Source organism: Falco punctatus, assembly GCF_963210335.1.
Source record: "Falco punctatus genome assembly, chromosome: 4".
NCBI lineage: Eukaryota > Metazoa > Chordata > Aves > Falconiformes > Falconidae > Falco > Falco punctatus.
The window spans coordinates 51653642-51675002 of NC_137583.1; the positions used below are offsets into that span (position 1 = coordinate 51653642).

The window sequence follows — 21361 nt, forward strand, 5'->3', positions numbered from 1 at the left end:
AGCCTCCGGCCAGGCTGGGGCTGCTGACACCCGCGTGTACCCCAGGGATCCCATCTGCTCCAGGGCAAAGTCCCCCCCTCCACCCCAGGGGGACACTGGCTGCAGCCAGAGCTCTCAGGGTGTCAGTACCCGGTTGATGGCAGCCAGTGGCCCCGGTGAGGGAGGGGGTGTCCCCCCTGCGTCAGGGCCAGGGTGGGGGGTGCTCCTGGGCAAGGGGCCCCATGCTGCAAGGTGACACGGGCCAGGGCCACCGCACCCCACCAGCGAGGGGGAGCTGGCGCTCTGGGACACCCCAGGGGCTAGCACGGCCCCCAGTCGTGGCTGTCCCTGAGACCTGGCGTGGTCCTGGGCGACCCGCGGCAGTTGCCAGCAGGGGGTGGCCCCGGGGGTCTCCGGGCATCCCTGCCCACCCCACACACCCCCAGGGCTGGAACCTTCCATCAGCTCAGCGAGTGCCAACCGCCTGAGCAGGAGCACCCTGAGGCATGGCTGCTGTGCGCCCCCACCCTGCCCCAGTGGGGAGGGGCTTTGGGTGCAGGGGGGGTGCTGGGGGGGCTTTAGGTGCAGAGGGGGTGCTGCTGCCCTGCCCGAGCTCCATCTCCTTGCCCTGTGTGACTTGCTCAGCACCATCCCCCTCCCCAGTATCCCACCCCTCGTCCCTCAGCCTTTTGCCACAGCCGGGGGGGCGCCCGGCGGGGGAGCATGGGCAGCACATGGGGCACCGGTGCCTCTCCCTCACCCTTCTCCCGGGCTGTCACGGCCGTGCCCCCCGCCATCCCGGCGGCCTCCAGCCCATCCCCCTGGAAACGCACAGAGGGGCGGAGGCGCGGGGAATGTTAAGCAGGGATGGCCCCCCCAGACCCCCCGGACCCCCGGGCAGGCACAGAGCAGGGCTTGTTCCCGGCGCCGCGGCTGCGGGGGGGGCGCAGGGGACCCATGGACCCGGCGGGACTGAGTCTGTGCAGGGTGGGAGTGAGGGATGCGGAGTGTGGGATGAGGATGTGGATGTGGGTTGCAGAGTGTGGGATGTGGGGTGTGGGATACAGGGTTGGGATGCAGGATGAGGGATGAGGGATGTGGGGTGTGGGATGCAGGATGCAGGATAAGGGATGTGGGGTGCAGAACGCGGGGTGTGGGATGCAGGATGCGGGATGCAGGATGCTGGGTGAGGATGTGGATGCAGGATGTGGGCTGTGGGCTGAGGGATGCAGGATGTGGAATATGGGGTGTGGGGTGTTGGGATGACAGATGCGGGCTGTGGGGTGAGGATGTGAATGTAGGTGTGGGCTGTGGGATGCAGGATGCAGGGTGAGGATGTGGATGGGGTGCGGGAGCAGGCCCGACCGGCACGTTCTGCGCCGCAGGCAGGGGACACGGGGTGACCTTGGGAGGCCGCGGGGCGGGCGGCGGGTGGGTGCTGCGGCCTCGGGGGGAGCGGGGCGGGGCGGGGGGGGGCTGGCCGTGGCACCCACGCAGTCTGGGTGCTGCCCGGCTCTGTAGTGCCCCGGGGGGCGCGGGGGGTCCCTCCGTGCCCCTGGGCACCCACAGGTGCCCCCGTGGCCCCGCGTGTGCCCGCTCGGTCCCGCCCCAGCGCGGGTGCCACGGGGCTCCCGCCCGGGGCCGTCCCCCGCCGTCCCCCGCCCCAGCCCCATCGCGAGGCCGGTCACGTCCGCGCCGCCTCCCCCCGCCCGGCCCCGTCCGGCGCTGGCGCGGGTCGGCCTCGCCGCGGGGCTGCGCCCAGGGCGGCAGCACCCCCTGCCCGCACGCTGCCTGCCCCCTGCCCGCACCCTGCCTGCCCGCCGCCTGCTGCAGGGCCCCGGGTCACGGCGGCGCGGGCCCCGGTCGGTGCTGGGGCTTCGGTGCTCTGCCCCAGCCCCGCAGCTGCTGGGGGTATCCCGCCCCCCCCGGGCACGAGTGGGGCTCGGTAGGGGTCCCCCGTCCCGCTGGAGGATGCTGGGGGGTCCCGGTGCTCCCCCATGCAAGAGCAGCTGGGGGGGTTGTCGGTGAGGGACCCCAGGATGCGGGGGGGTGGGGGGTGTCTGATGCGGGGTTCCCCCCCCTGCAAGCGCAGTTTACGGGGGGGCAGTGAGGGATGCTGGTGCATGGGGGGTGCGGGGCGTCCCGGCGCGGCTTCCCCCCCTGCAGGAGCAGCCTGGTGGGGTGTCAATGAGAGATGCCGGGGTGCGGGGGTCCCGGTGCGGATCCCCCCGCAGGAGCAGTGGGGTGCGCAGCGCGCCCCCGCGGGGTGCAGGGACGGGTGGCCCGGGGCAGCGGGGGGGTCCCGGGGGACGCCAGGCGGTGCCGGGGGCTCCCGGGGGCTGCCGGGCGGTTCCGGGGGGTCCCGCTGCCGCGGCCCGGTCCCGCGGGCGGAGCCGGCGGCTGCCGCCCGCCCCCAGCCCGGCCCCCCCAGCCCCCCCGGCCCCCGGTGGCGGCGGCGGCGGCGCGGGGGGGCGCGGGCGGAGCCGCTGCCGGTGCCGGCCCCGCTGGCGGAGCCGCGGTCCCTCCATGCCGCCATGGCCCCCGCGGCTGCCCGGCCCCGCACCGCCCTGGCCCTGGCCCTGCTGCTGCCGCTCGGCGCCCTCGGTGCGTGCGGGGGGGTCGCTCGGGGGGGTCGGGAGCGGGAGCGGGAGCGGGGCGGGGGGGAACAGGGGGCGCACACACGGGAACCGGGGGGGCTGCGGCCCGCGATGGGGCCGGATCCTGACCCGGGGGGAGCGGGGGGGGGATCCCGGCGGGGGGGATCACCTGTAGGAGGGCGGGGGGGGGGGGGCGGATCCCAGCGCCGGGAGGGGGGGCTGGATCCCCGGGGGAGCGGGGGGGCCGCGGTCCCGGGCAGGGGCTGCATTCCTCTGCAGGCAGCGGGGCGAGGGATCTCCTGCCAGGGGCTGGATCCCCTTGCTGGGTACCGGATCCCTTTGGAAGCGGTTGGATCTCCTTGGAAGGGGACTGCATCCCCTTGCCGGGGCGGGGTGGGGTGGGGGGGCTTGATCCTGTTGCAGGGGGCTGGATCCCCTTTATGTACGGGGTGCGTCTGCAGGAACCAGCGGAGGGCTGGATTCCCCTTGCAGGGCGGGCTGGATCCCCTTGCCGCGGGCTGGATCCCTTGTGTGTATGGGCTGCATCTGCAGGAGCCAGAGGAGGGCTGGATCCCCTTGCTGGGGTGTGGGGGGACTTGATCCTGTTGCTGGGGGCTGGATCGCCTTTATGTATGGGGTGCATCTGCAGGAACCAGCAGAGGGCTGGATCCTCTTGGAGGAGGGACTGGATCCCCTTGCGGGGGCTGGATCCTCTTGTGATTGTGGGGTGCACTTGCAGGAACCAGGGAGAGCTGGATCCCTTTGTAAGGGGGCTGGGTTCTATTGCAGGGGGGAGCTGGATCCCCTTCTCAGGGGCTGGATCCCTTTGCAGGGGCTGGGTCCGGTTGTGTGAATGGATTGCACTTGCAGGAACCAGAGGAGGGCTGGATCCCCTTGTAGGGGGGGATGGATCCCCTTGCAGGCAGCTGGATCTCGTTGTGGGGAGGGCAGGATCCCATTGTGTGTAGTGGCTGCATATGCAGGAACCAGAGGAGGGCTAGATCCCCTTGCAGAGGGGGCTGGATCTATTTGGGGGTGGGGTGGGGGGGTGCAGGATCCTGTTGCAGGGAGGGGACAGGATCTGTTACAAGGGGCTGGATCCCATTACGTGTATGAGGTGCCCTTGCAGGAACCAGAGGAGGGCTGGATGCCTTTGCAAGGGGGGCTAGATCCCTTTGCAGGGGGCTGGATCCCCTTGCAGGGCAGCTGGAGGGTCTGGCTGGGGCAGCTTGCCTTGGGAGGGGCCGTGTCGTGGGGGGGGGCACAGAGCTGGGGCGATGCCTGGGGCCATCGTGGGTGCAGGAGGACCCATGGCGCTGGGGGCTTTGCCCCTTCAGGCCCTGGGAGGGGCTGTAAAAGCCTTGGGGTGCAGCCCCCACCCCCCACCCCCATGTCTTGTCATGGTGCTGGTAGGTGCGAGGTTGAGCAGGTGGGGACCTGCTGGGACCCCCACCCCCCAACCAGCTGCTGTGGCCTCCCCAGGGTGTGGGGGGCACCTCTGATGCGTCTTTCTCTCCTTGTCCCGCTCCAGCATCTGAGTGGCCCCCCCAAAACGCCAGCGAGGCTGAGGGGAGAGTCTGGGAGGGCTCCCTGGAGAGCAGCCCCCCGCGGTGGGACCCGACGAGCAGAGACCCCCTGGGAGGGCCCAGCAACAGCAACGGCACCGGCTCCGCGGGGGCTGCGGCAGGGGGTGAGCCCCCGGCAGGACCCCAGCTAGAGCCCCCCAGTAGGGGCACGGCTGCCACCATGGACCCGGCGGTGATGCTGGAGGGGTGCGTGGGGTGCGCTGGGGCGGGGGACACCAGTGCTCTGCCCCCCAAAGCCAGCATGGCGGAGGATGGCCAGGCAGCGGTGACCTGGCCCGGTGACGGGGGAACAGTGGCGGTGGCCCTTGGAAGCCCCGAGGAGCCAGGGAGCGGTGAGCGACCCACGCAAGCGTCTCTGCCCGGCCCGGGGGGTTTGGGGGAGCTCACAGCCACCCCACCGACCCCCCCCAGCCCGCCGCTCGCCACCGACTCGGCTGAATCCGACCTGCTGCTGGCAGCTGGGGGCTCAGCTGCGCCGCAGAGCCCCGTGCTGGGTGACCCCAGCCCCATGCCAGGTGCCGCGGGGGACTCAGGGCGTCCCCCCGAGCTCTGGGGGGCCACATCCAGCCCGGCCCCGGCACAGGGGGCTCGCGGCTGGACGGATCTGACCTGGCTGGAGGCAGAGGAGCCCGTCACCGCCACCCCGAGCCCAGCCGAGCCGCCGGCTGACCGGACGGCTTCGGAGATCATCGACGTCGACTACTACGACCTGTTTGAGGGGGGTGAGGGACTGGGGGGCTTCCCCGGGGGCAGCCAGGGGGCAGCTGGCTCAGTGCAGCAGCGGGAGCCGGAGGGGGCAGCCACGCCGTGGGCCCTCCACGAGCTCTACGATGACTTCACGCCCTTCGACGAAGCCGATTTCTACCCCACCACCTCCTTCTATGCCGATGGGGATGAGGAGGATGAGCTGGAGGAGGATGAGGAGGATGAGGAAGAGGAGGAGGAAGATGGGGGGCTGGAGGACGAGAATGGCTACCGGCCACCTGCCTCGGCCATGCCTGGTGCCCAGCCAGCGCCGCGGGACCCCCACCCCACCGGCCGCCGCAATGTGGCCCCGGCGCAGCCCTCTGGTGTCATGGGGGGCAGCCCTACGGCGTGGCCGCGGCCGGGGGAGCGGGGCCAGCCTGACAATGGCACCGAGTGCCGGAGCGGTTACGTGCGGCACAACAGCTCCTGCCGCTCCGTCTGCGACCTCGTCCCCAGCTACTGCCACAACGGCGGCCAGTGCTACCTGGTGGAGAGCCACGGGGCCTTTTGCCGGTAAGGGACAGGCACGGGGGCCCCAGGTCCTGTGGGGAGATGGGGGGTGCATGTGGGAGCTCTCCTTCCCCATGCCCCCCATCCCTGGGCTCTCCAACCCTTGTGCACCCCATTCCCAGTTTCTCCGTTTCTGTGCACCCCGTTCCCAGTCTCTCCATCCCCATGCACCCCATTCCCAGTTCCTCCATCCCTGTGCAGCCCATTCCCGGGCTTTCCATCCCGTGCCACCCACCCAGGCCCCTTTGCCTGCCGGCCCAGTCCCGCTGGGAGGCGGAGGGTCTTTCCCTGCCCCCCGGGCAGTGGCTGCCCAGGAATTAGGTCAGGGCCCTGCAGCTGAGGCTCTGGGGCCGCCGCGCTAATCGGCCCCGGCAGATTGCGCCCGGGGAGGGCCGATGCCGGCTGTGCCGTATGGCTCGGCACGCGTGGTGCAGCTGGCACCCAGCCCGCCTGCATGGGGGGATGTGGGTGTCCCCCCGATCCTCGCTGGCCACCCCGCTCCCCACCACTGCTGGGGCTGGGAGTCATGGGTGCAGGGGACCAGCATTGCCTGGGGGGACCCTAACTCCACTCCTGGTGTCCCCCACTGTGACCTGTCTCACTTGACCCCAGCGTTGGGGGTGGGGGGTCCCATCAGACACCTGTAATCTCCCCAGTTACAGATGCCGATGTCCCCTGAGGAAGCTCTGTGGGATGGTGACACATTCTGGGGTGGGGGTCCCTAACCACCTCCCCTTGCAGGTGCAACACGCAGGACTACACGTGGCACAAGGGGACTCGCTGTGAGGCCATCGTCACCGACTTTCAAGTGATGTGCGTGGCCGTGGGCTCGGCTGCCCTCGTGGTGCTGCTGCTCTTCATGCTTACCGTCTTCTTTGCCAAGAAGCTCTACCTGCTCAAGACGGAGAACAGCAAACTGCGCAAGACCAAGTGAGTGGCATCGGGGCAGGGCTGGCACCCAAACACTGTCCCCAGCTGGTCTGGGTGGCACCTCGGTGGCTGCGGCGGTGTTGGGGGGGGGGCCCTCAGCTCCCAGCGGTGGCACTGGGGCTGGATGCAGTCCTGTCCCCGTGTGCTGTCATTGGGACCCCCTGTGCCAATGGGCACAAGGTGACGGTGGGTGGGAAAGCTCCCGCAGGCGGGTGACCTGCGGGGTCGTGGCTCGTGGCTCCTGCTCCACCGTTAATCCTTGAAAGCTGCTTCTGACTGGCACCAGTTAATCTGCTTCACTGGGAGCAGGGGGCCACCGGCTGGGCTCACCACACTGCCCAGGGGCCACTGGAAATAGTCCCTGCTGTGTCCCTGGGGACAGGACTGGCATGGGCAAAGTTGGGGTCATCCCCTGCCCCAGCAATCCCTGCCCACCTCCCTGGAGCTGGGCAGGAGAATGCCCTCCCAGCCTGGCTCTCTAATGAGCTGTTAATTAGTGTTTGGAAGTGCCAAGTGTAATTAGCAGCGACACTCGGTGCCAGCCCATGGGTCTCCCTCTCCCGCCCTGGGAGCCTGCGGCTCCTGCCTGCCCTGGGCTGCCCTCAGCACTGCCCTGCCTGCACCTGCCTGCACCTTCCCAGGGCTGGCAGCGTTTAGCCCCAAACCCTCCATCTGGGGGCACTGAGACCCCCAAAACTGCCAGCTCTGGGGCCATTTAGCCCAGAACCCCAGACCTGGGGGCATTTAGACCCCCAAACCCCCCAGATCTGGGACTTGTAGCACCAAACCTCCATCCCTGGGGAGACTTAGCTCCAAACCCCCAGAGCTGGGGACATTTAGCCCCAGATCTCCATCCCTGGGGACATTTAGCCCCCAGACCTCCAGTGCTGGGAGCATTTACCACACACCCCAACACTGGGTTCACCCCAAAACATGGCTGAGGGCATGGGGGTTGCTTGGCAGCGTCTGCAGTCTCACCGCTGCGCTCTGCTCTCCCCAGCAGATACCGCACCCCGTCCGAGCTGCACAACGACAACTTCTCCCTCTCCACCATCGCCGAGGGCTCCCACCCAAACGTAAGAAGGCTTCATGGCACTGTGCCCCCCTCCCGCTTGCTGTCCTACCCTCGTCCCTCTGTCTGGTAACATCTTGTCTGTCCCCCCACCTGTGGTCCTGGCACTGTCTGGGGGTCCCTCTGCACCCTCCTGTCCCCATCCCACCACAGCCACTGCTCTGTCCTCGCTGCCTGGTCCTGCCGTGCCGCATCCTGCCTGGACCACCTGAACCAGACCTGGGCCAGGCAGAGTCGGTGTCACCCTGCTGTCTCCCTGGCCTGTCCCCTTCTGCCCGCCTGGCTCCCCGGGGAAGCACCATCTGGAGCTGCCTGGCGGCTTTGGCTCCTTGTACAGGTGGCAGGGGTGGCTGTGCCGGCATTTTCAGGGAGGGGCAGCCAGTGCAGTGTGGCTGCAGCAGATGATGCTCCCTGGCTGCGGCGTCGCTGGGGCAGGACTGGTGGACGATGGCCAGCAGTGGCGGGTGATGCTGGAGGATGAAACACTCCAGGATGCTGCCGGTGTGGTCAGGATGCGGCCGCCTGCGGCCCCCGGGGCTGCCCATCCAACCTCTTGTCTTTCAAACAGAGAGAAGCGAAGGGCTTTGCCGAGCGTGAGCCGGAGGAGGAGCGTAGGTCCCTCTAGCCTTTGCCTTAGCCCACTGCCGGTTTTCCCCGTCTTTCGACCACCTTTAGCAGCCGTAGCGTCCGCCGCCGCTCGGCCGAGCCGCCCTGGCAGGAGGCTCCCGGAGCCAGCTTGCTCCCCGCTGTGGAGAGGATGAACCTTGGGATGAAATCAGTGCTGCTCCCCAGCATCTCACTGGGGTCTGGCCCGTCCCTCATCCCCTCCAGGATGGGGAGGGCTCGCTCCTACCATGGCACATGGTGCCTGGGACGCAGCACACTGAGGATGTGGAGGGGCAGTGGGGTCAACATCCCTGGGAAAGGGGTTTTTGGGGACATGCGGTGCAGCCCCTCGGCTGGGTGATGGAGCTCGATGCCCGGCAGCAGTGCCCATCCCTCTGTGTTTGCTGTGGAGCTGATGGCACGAGCCCTGGACCAGCTGGGTGCCGCTCGTGGTCACTGCCCAGAAGATGGAGGTTTCCTATCCTCATGTGAGCACGGCTGCGTGACGCCAGCCTGTGGGTATCTGCATCCACATCCTGCTTGCCATGTGGCACCGGGAGCACCATAAGTGCTATGATGCCAGTGGGTGCCTCACCACCGCGGCCCATCCTCCCCTTGCAGTCCCCCACTCCAGGGCTCATCCTGCCCCACCAGCACCGACGCCAACGCCGGGGCAATCCCGGCACTGCCGTTACCCACCGCAGCCAGCGTTACCCGGCACTGACATTGCCCAACGCTGGTGCTGGGAGGGCCGTGCTCTCCATGGATGCCGGACAGACTCGGGGTGCAGCCCAGCTCCGAGGGGAAGATGCTCCTGGCAGCTGCGGGGGCACATCGGGAAGAGGCGTCCCTGGCTTTAGCGCTGGCGGATCTGGACAGCAGCAGGGCAGGGCCAGCTGTACGCTAACAAACCCAATAAAACCCAACCCCTCGGGCCTCCTGCCAAGCGCTGCTCGGGGAGCTGCTCACTGTCGTGGGGACGATGAGATGAGCTGGGCTGGAAATGGGAAGAGAAATTGGGTGCAGGGGGGCTGGCAGGGGTGGCTGTAGAGGCGGGGGTGAGGGGGGATGGCTCCCGTGGCCATGCGGCTCTCACGTGCTGTCGGTGAGTGGCTTTGGGTGCTGGGTGGCGGGGAACCCGTGGCAGGGAATGGCAGCGAGTCATCCCAAGTGGGTCGGGCCCTGTCGCCCACCAGCACCCCCCATGCTGAGACGTCTATATTCACCTTTGGGCAGCCCTGCCTGCTGCCAGGGGCTGCCTGCAAGGAGGCACAGCCCGGGTCAGGATGCTGCATTGCTGGGGACATTGGTGCCTCCACCCAGTCCCCGCAGCGGGTCACCTCCGCATTGCAACAGTGTCACCCATGGCACAGTCATCTCCTGATCCCCCATTTCTCCTGGCAGGATGACCCCAGTGCTCCCCACAAGCTGCAGGACTCCCTGAAATCCTGCCTGAAGGATGAGGAGCCATTTAACATCCACAACTCGACATCGCCCAAGCACGACGGCAGCGGCAAAGGGGAGCAGGACGCTGGTGAGCTCAACTGTCTGCAGAACAACCTGACGTGAGCAGGGGAGGAGGAGGAGGCGAGAGCGGGAGCCAGCCCTCCCGTCCCCTGCTGTACAAATCTGTCTCCTCCCCGTCTGGTATCTCTTCTTCGCGCTCCGTGGCATGCTTTGGTGTGTTTTGTACAGAGGAAAACAAAAATTAATTAATAATAATACAAAGCCAAAGGCTGTACATGGTCTTTGGCCACGTCGTGTCGTGGGGGTGTTTGGTTTGTGCTCCATGTATCTCGCTTGGGTTAGTTCAGCGCTGTGATTTCTAAACCTTTACCGTTCCGCAACTGACTTTTTTTGTACTTTTGCCCCACTTTTTTTGAAATACAAGTAAAAACAAGAAAAAAAAAAAAAGGAAGATCTTGAAATAAACCATTTTTTTTTAAAGTTAAGCCTCTTGCCGGTGCCTGCGATCTCCTGACACAGACACAGCCTCCTGGGGTCCCCTCTGAGCATCGTCCGGGGGGGTGGCGGGTGCCCAGTCCCCCTCCTTGTCCTCCCTGGGCACCTCCTGGCTCTGCAATGCATCCCACCAGAGCGGGGACCTTGCAGGGTGCTGCCATCCCAGACACGCTGGGCTACAGATGGGACACCCCGGGATGTTTGGCAGAGGTACCTGGGCTTCAACCTGCTTGCAGGGTCTGCTTCATCCCTGTCCCCACCATGGGGTCCCCCTGCAAGGTGTGGGTGCACACGGGGTGTAGCTGTCACCACCAGCATGCTCCCAGCCACCTCCTGCCCCAACAGCCGCCCTTCCGTGGAGCTGCCTGGGATGTCGGTGGGATTTTGGGCTCTGCAGCTGAAACGCTCCAGCACTGTCACCCTCCCAGCCCCTTGTTTCCATTCACTCGGAGAAGAAACCGGCATCACCATCCCAGCAGCTCTGGCAGTGCTGGCCTGGCTTCTGTGGGTGTAAATCAGAAGCAGCTCCCCCCGATTGCCACCACCCTGCCCTGGGACCCCACACGCAGGGGGGTCTCCCCCCAGGGAACCCCAGAACTCCCACTGCCCTCCTCTCTGGCCAGGGCTCTGTCTTGCTTCCTGCAGGAGCTGATTTCTTCCGGAGACGGATTCATCCACGAGCCAAAACTCACGGCTCCTCAGGAGAAAGGAAATGAAGCAATTAATCAACATACAATATTAAGCGTGCCGTACGTTAGGGATGCAGCCGGCGATCTCCCCGGGGTAGGTAGGAGCTAAAGCTGCAGCTCAGCATGTTTTAGACCTTCCCGATGCTTTCTGTGAGCTGCTAAATAATTAATTCTCAGCTCACTTGTGGAGATTAAAAAACGAGGGGTGGTGGTGGGAGCCGGCAGGCGATCCCAGAGATCCCGCAAAGCAGAGTGAGTGGCTGACTGGCATCGCCAGGGCTTTGGATTTTGCCATTCCCCTTCCAGCACGGAGCGGTGCGGCAGGGAAAGCCGTGGGTAGAGCATCGGGGCAGCACGGACACAGCAGTGAAAGGCGGCTGGGGCCAAAGCCAGGGGAGAGCTGTCTGGGGGGGAGCAGGAGCCTGACTGCGCAGAGACGAGATGCTGATCCCCAAGAGAGCCTCATGGAAAGGCAGGCTGTCCTGGCATGGGCAGGGGCTGGGCACGAGCTTCCCGCGGGCTGGGCAGGAGGGAAAGGGAGCTGGAGTGGGATGAGCATTACTGTGACTGGAGGGAGAGGACCCATGCTTGCGTATGAGAAGGAAGGGGAGAAGGAATGTTTACAGGTATGCGTAAGGATGGGGATGTTGGAGGGGGTCGGGAATGACATGGGGTTGTGGCTGAGAAACGCCTGTGGGGCTGCAGGGAAGAGGAGGGGAGGGGCACTGTGGGCTGGGGGAGGCCACCCCACGTCCTGGAGGGAGGCAGCAGGCCTGGATGTGGGCAGACACGGGGTGGGATGGGGCAGCCAGGGAGCGAGTACAAACGGTGAACACGCAGCTGCACGGTGGGCTCTGGAAAATGCCCGCTCCTCACTGGGATCCTTTCTGACAGTGCCTGTGGGTCCAGCTGGATGCTGCCTGGGGAGAGAAGAAAATCTCTTTTGCAGGGAAGAAGCAGCCAACATAATGTTGGTCTCTTGACCAGACAGAGGAACCTCCCTCCTGTTTTGCTGGTCAGCAGCAGACAGGTCTCCTGGGGATGGAGCAGCCTTCAGCTGCTGGGTGATCCGGGGAAGCAGCCATCCCTGCCACGCTCCTTTTGCTTGGAGGTGAGGCTGGTACAGCACAGCCCCTCCATCATGGATGATGCCCACCTTGGAGGTGAGGCTGGCACAGAAGAACCCATCCATCATGGATAGTGCCCACCTTGGAGGTGAGACTGACATGGCACAGCCCCCCCATCGTGCTGCCACCACGGCACAGCCCATCCGTCCTGGCACAACCCATCCATCCCAGCACAGCCCATCCATCTTGGCACAACCCATCCATCACGGATCTGCCCTGGCTCAACCCAGAGGTGCCCACCTTGGGAGCCTCCCAGGTGGGCAAAGTGGCAACCAGAGATGCCTGCCCTTTGCCACCCATTTTTCATCCTTTCAGAGGAGCCCAGCACATGGCCAAGGTGTGGCAGGCAGCAAAAGGCAGTGAGGGACCAGCTTCTCCACAAAGCTGGGGTGGTAACTCCTGGGTGTTAACCCCTCGGTTACGAGCAGTGAGGGGTGGACATGAGGAGCAGTCGAGGGGACGGGTGTCATCCTCGGTCCAGCACCCTTGGCTGCAGCTGCTCACCCATACGGGCTGTGGGACTGACTGGGATGCCCGGCAAAACTGGGTCACGAGGATTTAAGCAGGTCTAGGGATGCTCCTGTTCATAACACACACATTAAGAGAGCTGGGGTTTCCCCTGTCCCTCTGCTCCGGGGTATTGGTCTGACCCCTTAATTCCCCTCCTTGCTGTGTCCCCGCTGTGGACCCTACTCACCTACCCGGCGCGCTCCTGTTTCTCACATGAAGACACAATGTCCGCTCCCCATCTCGTTCCAGCCGGCCACAAGCCCTGGAGCCCCATCTCGCTCAGTGGCCAGCGTCCCTCACCGTGCCTCAGTTTGCTCCCAGGTGACGGCACGTCCCAGCCCATGGGGCTCTCCTCCTGCTCTGGCTTTGCTAGAGCACCGAAGAGGGAGGAGCGTGGTTTGCACACACGGGTGCATCGGGATGGAGGGGAAAGCTGGGGTTACCTGGGGGGCCAGGCTCCCCATCAGTGCCTCGCCTGACGGGAGAGCAGGGGGGGACGGCGAAGAGCATCCACCGTGTGCTGTGCTGGTCACTGAAGCCGATTTCATGGGCCCTGCAGAGGAATTTGCCTCCCAGCCAGCAAAGCAACACACGGGCTTTAATCAAACGCCTAATCGCTTTGAAACAGGAGGCTGTGGACAGCTATTAAATTTAAATGCTTGGTTAGTTTGTCGGATAGGGAGGCGGCCTTTTGTGGCTGGGCAAGGGCTGGCACGGGACGTGGGGTGCGAAGGGAAGGGAATTGGCAACGGCACCGGGTCTGTCCTCCTCACTCCGTCGTCCTCCTTTCTCTCGCAGACACATAACAGGATTAGAGCCGCGACCTCGAGACAAGGAGCCTTTCTTCCTTTTGATGAGCTCCGGCTGCCTGAAACAAAATAGCTGGAGTCCCGATTCATGGGCCGAGCCCTGGCCAGGAGAGCGAAGGAGGGGAGAAGGGGTCGGGGCGGTGGCCCTGTGGTCCCCGGCAGGCTGTGAGCACCCTTGAGCCATGCTTATGGCCCTTGGTGCAGGATGGTGCTGCTCTGGGACCCAGGGTTCGGCCGTCCTTCCCCGAGCTCTGGGAGCATTCCCTGGGAGCGGAGGCTGGGGATGTTTGATACCTGGAGCTGGTGGGGTGGTTTCTCTGTGACCGTGTCCCCTCCAGCACCATCTCTTTGCTGCCTTGGTGTTACTGAGCACTGCCACAGCCGTCGTTGCGGGGTCCTGGCACCCACCGCGCTGGCAGAGGCACCCACTTCACCTTAGGCACAGCCCAGGTGCTCCCCTTGCCTTTCAGGAATATTGGGAAGATGAGGCTGGCCGTCTCCTCCCCCTTGGTCGGTGCTTATCTGACCCACGTCCTCCACCACGGTACGGTCTGGCTCCCTCTGACTGTAGCTGCAGCCCAGACATGCTCCAGTCCTACACATCTACATGTGGTCAGGTGAATCCCACCCTTGCTGTCCCACCTCCAGCCTCCCTGGGGAAAGGAGGGTCAGGCTTGAAGGACCACTCCTAAACCTTCTTGATCCACCTGGACCACCCCTGGGAGCTGCTCTGCCAACCCCCAGGACAGGATAGCTGCACGGGGAGCTCAGGATGCTTCCCAGTGACCCAAAGGCACATTTGGGAGGAGACATGTCCTATAGGTCACCGTGAGGAGCTTGTGGGAGCACCTCTGCTGATGTCCAGGACTTCCCACCATTGCTGGGCTGCCTCCTGGTTTGTAGGAGCCCTTAACTGGTGTTTGGAAAGCCAGAAAGCACCAGGATCTCAGTATTTAGTGAGGGGAAATATCAATTACTCCATTATTCTCAGTCTCACTCTAACGGGGAGCAAATCCAGTGCTAAACTGACTCTGCGTTGGATTTAAAGAGAGGAGAAAAGCAAAATCCTCTTAACCTCATAAACTGTAAAATGCTCAGTGTGGGAAAGGACAGCTGGGCACACATTCACTGGTGCTAGTGGAGCCCTGGGGATGGCTTTAACCATGGCAGCCCCTGTTCGTCACTGCTTTGTGCCACACTAGCCAGCACGCAGGCTGGGTTAACTGGTTCTGCTGGGAGAGGAAGCAGCAGGGCACAGGCAGCCCGAACAGCAGCGCAGTGATGCCAGTCAGCCACCGGAGACGGGTCTGAGATGTAAAGGCAGGAGGCAAATTGGCCGACACCGAGTGTGAGGCGACCGAGCTCCCAACCCTCCTGCAGGGAGTGGAGGGCAAGGAGAAATAAAGACAAGGGACCCTGAGACCCTTTGAGAACTGGTAAGTAAGATCTCATGGGAGGCAAGTTTAAAGGTGAAAGGAGTTAAGGAAACTGGCAGCTCTTCAAAGAAACGATGCAAACAACGCACACAGAAGCCATCCCAATAGGAAATGTAGTAGGGACCAGCTTGGCGACGTCGCAAGCTCTCCACTGACCTCAGGCTCAAGAAAAGTTTACAGAAAGTGGGAACTAGGTCAAATTACTAAGGACAGTTATAAGAGTAGCATAAGCATGTGGGGGAAACATCAGAAAGGCCAAGGCACAAATTGAGATGGAAATAGGAAGAATCATTAAGAGGAAGAAGAAAAGACTACATCAGCGGGAGGAGAATGAGCAAGGGAGCGTTGGTCCAGACTCAGTGAAGAGGGAAGGCTGCTGACAAAGGAGCTGAGAATTCAAGGGTTTCACTGTTGTTGTTTTTAAAACCAGTCTTTAAAAACGTCAGCTGCAGGCAGATGCCAACCACAATAAGTAAGACATTGTGCTCTCCACCTAGAGAGTGTTAACTGCATTAAGTGAGAATACTGAGCAGCGTACACAGATTGGTTAGGCATTTTCTGAACTTCATCCTATGGTACTTAGAAAACCAGTTAAAGCCACCTCACACTTACCAGGTAGCACAAGGGATGGATAAGGTTTTACATGATGGGGTCCAATTTGGAGCATGCTGCTTCAGGAGAGATGCAGCCCATGGCAGAAGGTTCAGGGAAAGCAAGAAGGAAAGTGAGAGATCCAGAAAAGACAGTCTCTGTGGGGTTGGGGTGGCAGTGTGGAGAACTGAACACCAAGTGAGACATGAGAACAGTCTCAAAGGGTGTAAAGGCCTTCTTCAAAAAGGCTGGGAATAACCAGGGTCTGTGGTGGCATGTCAGAAGACCCCCAAAAGAGGTGAACTTCAAATGGTGAGCTTCAGTTGCTTGAAGAGACAGTTCAGAGAGACATTTCCTAACTGTAAGGAGGAAGCACCACAAGGACAGGCTGCCTGGGGAGGGTGGGCACCTCTCCTTGCAGAGGTTGTCAAGAGCAGATTAGATGCATCTGAGGGTGGCAAGAGCTGTTGACTCTCCCAGGCAGGGAGGCTGGGGGACTGTTGATCCCCTGGCTTCCTCTCATCAATGTTTCCTATGAGCCTGCGTTTTCCAGCACACCACTTTGCGTGGACAGAAGTGGGGCTGAAAGGGTCAGCTAGTTTGCCTTCTCTATCTGCTAGATGCTTTACACCTGACTTTTTGCTTCTCTCACTCCCCAGTATTTCTTGATTCAGGAATATTGCTCAGCTCTATGTATACAATTTGCATGAATTAGAAGCCATTCTGCAGAAGCACCTAGGAGTCTCGGTTTTGAATGAAGATCGCCTTTTGCTAGGTGTTGCAAAAATGCAGCCTGAAAATACAGTTCTTGCTTCAGAGAGCTCAGAATTTAACTGCAAGGCAAGAGACAGCAGATGGAGACAATCTGTTAGGTAGAGAAGTACAAAGAAACAGTGAGACAATACTGACTGGCATGGCAGACAGTGGGGTTTAGCACAAGATGAACCAAACTTGCTGGGTTTTGCATAGACACTGGAAAGGAGGAGATTTCAGGAAGGATTTGAGAGAAGATGAGGAGATTCTTCTGTAGCTTTAGAGCTCTAGCTTCTGCTAGAAGTGGTGTCCCAGGCCAGGGATACAGATGTGGAGCGGAGAAGTGGATCTCTGAAGTTGTCTGTATCATCCTCAGGCTGCTGAGACTACGCTGTACTTGAGATGGGAGAAATAGGAGAGGGCAGGAAAAAAGGAGCTGTGGGAGAGCTCTGTGAGCAAGAGCTGGGAGGGAGGACAAGAAGGAAGCGCTGTGGAAGGGGTGATCAAAGAGGCAAGAAGAAAAGCAAAATGGGGCAAGAGTCAGAAAAGGCTAAGGGGTGCAAAGGATGAGGGATGACGGTGGGTGGGAAGGGCAGAGGACCTGGCAGAGAGCGATGTCTTTAGAGAACCAAACACCTGCATCTGGAAGAGGAGGGCAGCGTTTTTCTCTGCCTGCTTTGATCCCCTTTTGCTCACAGCCAAACTCAGGACCTCAGTGGTTCCCTGCTGAGACGAATTTGCTGCTGGATCCCTGCTGGTTTCAGCACATTTCCTAGGGATTTTTCAGTCTCTGCTGGAAAAGGCCTAGAGACCCCTCATGAATAGCCAGCAGGCATTTTGCTTCAAAATGGTAAAGTGAATTTTAAAGGTGACCTGAAAATTGAATCAAAACTCTTTTTTTTTTTTTTCCTCCTCGCTTTATGAATGCAGTAAATTATTCTTCACAGCTACTGGCAATCAGCAAACAAACCATGGATAAATGTAACGAAGGATACTTAGGTTCGACATTAGCAGCAAGCATATGAAGTGAGGATAACGAAGGACTGGAAAGAAATGCCAAGAGAGGGGGCAGAGCCATCGTCACTGAAGGTTTCTAAGAACAGGTTGGACAAACATCTGTCAAGAAAGGTTTAAATTGAGCTGATTTGCCTGGCGGCAGGTGTTGCTCTATCTACACGACCTCTCTGGGTCCCTCCAGTGTTATGCTCAGTGATCCTGCAATGCTTCTGCTTTTTCCTCATCAGAAACGTCAGGCCTGCTCTTCTGTCCTTCTGCCAGATTGCTGCCTCTGCAGAACGGGATTATAAGCTTCATCTTCTTGTCACTGGGGGCTGACAGAATGGCAATTCTTAATTGTTTTCTCTTGTGTTTTTAATAGTTGCTACATACACGGCGGGATAAATATGTATATACGTATAAAAATAGGTAAAAGGTAAGATTTGAAAAGGGAAAGAATAAAAATCATTGCCCTTCCTATCTATTGTCTCCATTTACCTTGTATTCCTTCTGTCCCAGTCATATCAGTCTCCTCTAAAGCCTTCCAGGACAGCGAATACCCAGATGTGAGACTAATCCCACCCTGAAGTGGGTATCTGGCTTCATGCAACCAGTGTGAGGAGAAGCTAAAAGATGGAGACATATGCACTGATGCCATTCTGCATTTTTCTTTTGTAGGTGCCTTTTAAAGGCAGCTCAGGTGTCCCAGCTGCTTTACCGTGTCCTCAGGCATCTAAATTCATATTTATTTTCCCCACCTCCTCCCTGGTGCTTTGTCCCCACAGCCCAACCCAAACTGTTGTATGATTCTGTGATCTGCAGCCTCGGGGAATCACAGACTAGAGGCTTTGTAAATACCTGTGGGATTCTGTTTCTCAGCAGCACTTTTCCCAACCACTGCCAAGCTAAAGGAGGCAGGAAGGGGGAAGCCAGCGCTCCTCGCTCCCTGGGTGCTGCTTGGCTATTTCACCCTCTGCGTTTCTGAGCCAGTCCCCAAAGAAGACGGCGAGGTCCTGTGCCGGTCGGTGTAATATCTGAGCCCCACTTCCAGCAGGCACAGGGGAATCTGCTGGCTGCCAGAAGTGGGGAGAGTGGGTCCAAACACAACCACCACAGGCAGCGATGTCTGAAATGAGGAGCTAACCATATCGAGCTCTGGTGTTTGCAAAGTATAGGCAAGCTGGGGGGGGGGGGGGGAAAGAAAAAAAAGAGTCAGATGTCTGCATTGCTAGCACGACCAAAAGAAGCCAGTTTTCCCCGAGTTTTCCTATTGAGAAGGGCGCTGTTAATGGCAGAGGGGTGAGGGCCGAGGTTACGGCAGGGTGACACGTCTGAGCAAGAGCCACAATGGCAGGAGCAGGCAGCAGCTGCCCCAGGGAGCAGCCCTGCCTTTTGCGCCGGGCTCCGGGCTCCCTTTTCCCACTGGCTGTCACAAGGAGGGACCTGCTGGCTTAGAAATTCTTTTCAGCCTGGCTCTTGCATTTCTTCAGAGAAATTCGGCACCTGGTTCAGCTCATCCATTATTCCTTCCAGCTGCTTTTTGCCATGTCAAGGCCCGAGCATTGAGCGGGCTGAATTTATCCCCCGAACACAAGCTGAGTTAAAGGGACAACTTACCCGTTTCTTTTCTTACTCGGCCATTGAGTCAGCCCAACATCTGCTCTCTTATTAACCTTCTTTGGCCTCAAAGCACTAATGATCTTTTATGACTCAAAGCATTACTAAAGCATTTAGCATTATATCAGCAACAACGAAGTTATGTGAAGACAAGAAAACCCTCCCACTTTGGTACGCTCCTTTTGCTGTGCTGTAATTTGATTTGTGCATTAAAATCCAAAGGGACAGGAATATCCCAGATAGCTCAGCAATAAGTAACACAGGCATCTCTGTCGCCAGAAACAGATAATCAAAGAAGGTAAATCAAAGTGCCTTCTCCCTAAAAACTGTTTTCCACGCACTCACTTCAAGAAGCCTGGTGCTTTTAGTTAACCTTCCCTGCCATGCTCTTGGGAATTACCTCAAACACCACAAGATTAATTGTCTTGATTTGTTCGGTTGTTTTTTTCTTTTCTACTCTTGGTCATGAATTGCTTTTTACCCGCTGGTCTGACATAGCAGAGGAGCTTAATTGTAAGCAGCATTGTTACCTATGGATGCCATATGGCTCCAGTAGGCAATACTTAAAAGGTTTGCTGCATTGTAAATACTGCAAATAAGCATGAAGCAGATGGGAGGGAAGGGGCAACGGTTCTAACAGCAAAATTCTCACTGCCTTCACACGGTAACAAGTCATGAAATGTGAGAAGGAATATATTAAGAAGGACAAGAGGTGTTTTGAGAGATGCAGCTGTACTTTGCATGCGGTTTTGGTCCCCTTCCCACTGCAAAGAGAAAAAGAGAGGATTTTACATTTCATTTACAAGGCATTTAGGGCTCTGCAGCTCCTGAAGGAACTGGAAGAAAAGTGCTACAGAGAGAGAAATGTGACAGTGCAGACAAAAGGTGGTCTGAAAATGGCATATTCGCTAGCATACAAATGCAGCCCTATTAGAGCTCCCAGGTAGGAACATCTCCAGGCTCTTCGCCGTCTCTGAACTCCCTTTGCTGTCGTCTGTGCTGCAGAATGGGGCTCTGCAGACAAACCATGTGAACTAGGAGGCCAGGAGCCAGACTATTTCAAAGGGTGGTGAGGGAATTAAGGCTCTGGCTGCACCAACACAGAGCAGGGACTTAGCTGGTTACTGGACTCCCTGAGACCAGACCTAGGTTCCCAGCTCTGTGAAAGGGTAGGAAAACAAAGGCAAAGTGATTTGGACTTTTAAAGAAGCTTTCAGCTAAAGCTTTTACAGAAATGAACCCATCAAAGGGTAAGAGAGGAAGTCCTTTCACAGCTAAATAACTGGTTAAAAGACAGGAAGCAAAGGGCTGACACAAATTATCGGTTTCTGCGATGTCGGGATATCTGAGGGTCTGGGCTGAGACCTGCCTTTATCCAGCATATTCCTAAATACTCTGAAGAAACAATGGAGAACAGGATGGTAATTTTTACAGATAATACACATATGAACATAGGAAATAGAGAAGAACAGCTGTGACAGCTCAACCAAATATTCATGCAGCCCACTGCCTTTTCCACAACAGCCATCCTAACCAGAAGGTGAGGGAAGACCGAGGCAAAGCAAGTGCTTCTTGTGTTCCCACAGCTCTTCTCCCAGGCCCCAGGATTTTGCAGCTCAGGGACTTCTTGAGCTGGTGGTAGTCCTTGGGTGATCTCTCTTCTAGGGACTTGTCCCCTTTTCCCACTGATTCACCCTCCTAAACCTTCAGCAGGGATAATTTGTGGTTCTGAAGAGCCCCACACTAAACCACCCAGGCGTCTTCTCTCTCTTGCTCAGCACTTGCCATTTATTAGCATCGTTTGATGCCCCCTAATGCTCACAGCAGACGAGACAGTGCCAGGCTGGTGCATCTTCTCCCCAGGCCCCTTGGCGCAGCCAGGGCTCCGGCAGGGCTCCCCGCAGCTGGGCAAGCCTCCTCTGCATTACAGAAACCAAAGGTTACAAAAGCTTAGATGAGGCAATGAAACGGAGAGGTGAATTTGGTGCCAAAATATGCAAATTCATGCATGCGGGCAAAAATAACACTAAATAATGTAGTTTTTTGTGGTTACAGGCTGTAAATTTGCTGTTACTACTCAGCTGCTAGCTGGGAACTGCTGCGTCTCTTTCTTTTGAGAGTGCCAAATTAATGTTCAGCAGCACTCAGGTGTGCTAATAACTTAATAGGGAATATTAAGAGAGTAACAGATCCCTCCTGATATCCTGCTGTCCCAAGGCATATTTTCTGTGCTGTGTAAATGCCGGGCGCCGCAGCCCCCAAAGGGGCATAGGGGGCTGCTCTGGGCCAGGGATCAGGGCGGTGAGCCCCTTCCCACCCCAACCGCTCCATGACTCGTGACTCGGTGACCAGGGCCGCCGCGTCCAGCTGGAGGCCAGTCGCTGCTGGTGGGCCTGGGATCCAGTCCCACTTAGCGCCTTCAGTGACAGCGGGATGGAGGGTTGTGCTGCGGCCCAGGGGCTGGGACAGGCCGGGGGGTGGGGGTGGCTGAGGGGTCCTCATGGAGCCCAACCGCGGGACAGGCCCAGTCCTGTAGCAGGATGGACCCAAGGCACCGGGCGGGGCTGGGGGCTGCCCTGCCGAACCCCCTGGCAGGGAAGGTCCGGTGGACCCCAGGGCGAGTGTGACCAGCGATGTCGCATGCCCCGCGGGCCGCCAGAGGGGAGCCGGCCAGTGAGGGGAGCCAGGGCGCTGGGAGGCCGAGACACCCTCAGAGGCACGGGGGCCTGCCCCGGGGCAGGTGACACCCACGGCCCAGGGCAGCCGGGGCGCTGGGAGGCCGGAGTCACCCCCGAGACGCCGGTGCAGGTGACCCCGCGGCCCCCTCAGCGCAGGGTGGGCTGA

The 21361-nt window shown here is 60.1% G+C and overlaps 1 protein-coding gene and 1 long non-coding RNA gene across 5 annotated transcripts; one reads left to right on the forward strand and one right to left on the reverse strand.

Annotated features, from left to right (window-relative positions):
• The first annotated feature begins 2386 nt into the window (after positions 1 to 2386).
• Positions 2387 to 9941, forward strand: CSPG5 (chondroitin sulfate proteoglycan 5). 4 transcript variants are annotated; one of them, XM_080385777.1, is made up of 5 exons: positions 2387 to 2583; positions 4108 to 5422; positions 6161 to 6349; positions 7350 to 7425; positions 7990 to 9425. In XM_080385777.1, exons 1-5 carry the CDS (start codon positions 2514 to 2516, stop codon positions 8044 to 8046), a joined length of 1707 nt encoding a protein of 568 aa, XP_080241903.1. In that variant the 5' UTR covers positions 2387 to 2513; the 3' UTR covers positions 8047 to 9425. The 4 variants fall into 4 exon arrangements, with proteins under 4 accessions (XP_080241903.1, XP_080241901.1, XP_080241902.1 ...); XM_080385775.1 differs by lacking the exon at positions 7990 to 9425 and adding an exon at positions 9432 to 9941 and having other exon boundaries at positions 2388 to 2583; XM_080385776.1 differs by lacking the exon at positions 7990 to 9425 and adding an exon at positions 9432 to 9941 and having other exon boundaries at positions 2389 to 2583; positions 7353 to 7425.
• Positions 9869 to 21328, reverse strand: LOC308063187. Its single transcript, XR_013927869.1, has 2 exons — positions 12503 to 21328; positions 9869 to 11598 (listed from the first exon to the last, which is right to left on the reverse strand). It is a non-coding gene; the product is annotated as an uncharacterized lncRNA (long non-coding RNA).
• Between the last annotated feature and the right edge of the window lie 33 nt (positions 21329 to 21361).

Coding starts and splice junctions, on each gene's coding strand:
- CSPG5 (XM_080385775.1), top strand. CDS start 2,514: ATGGCCCCCGCGGCTGCCCGGCCCCGCACCGCCCTGGCCCTGGCCCTG. Junction 5,423..6,160: donor AGCCACGGGGCCTTTTGCCG/GTAAGGGACAGG, acceptor CTCCCCTTGCAG/GTGCAACACGCAGGACTACA. Junction 6,350..7,349: donor AGCAAACTGCGCAAGACCAA/GTGAGTGGCATC, acceptor TGCTCTCCCCAG/CAGATACCGCACCCCGTCCG.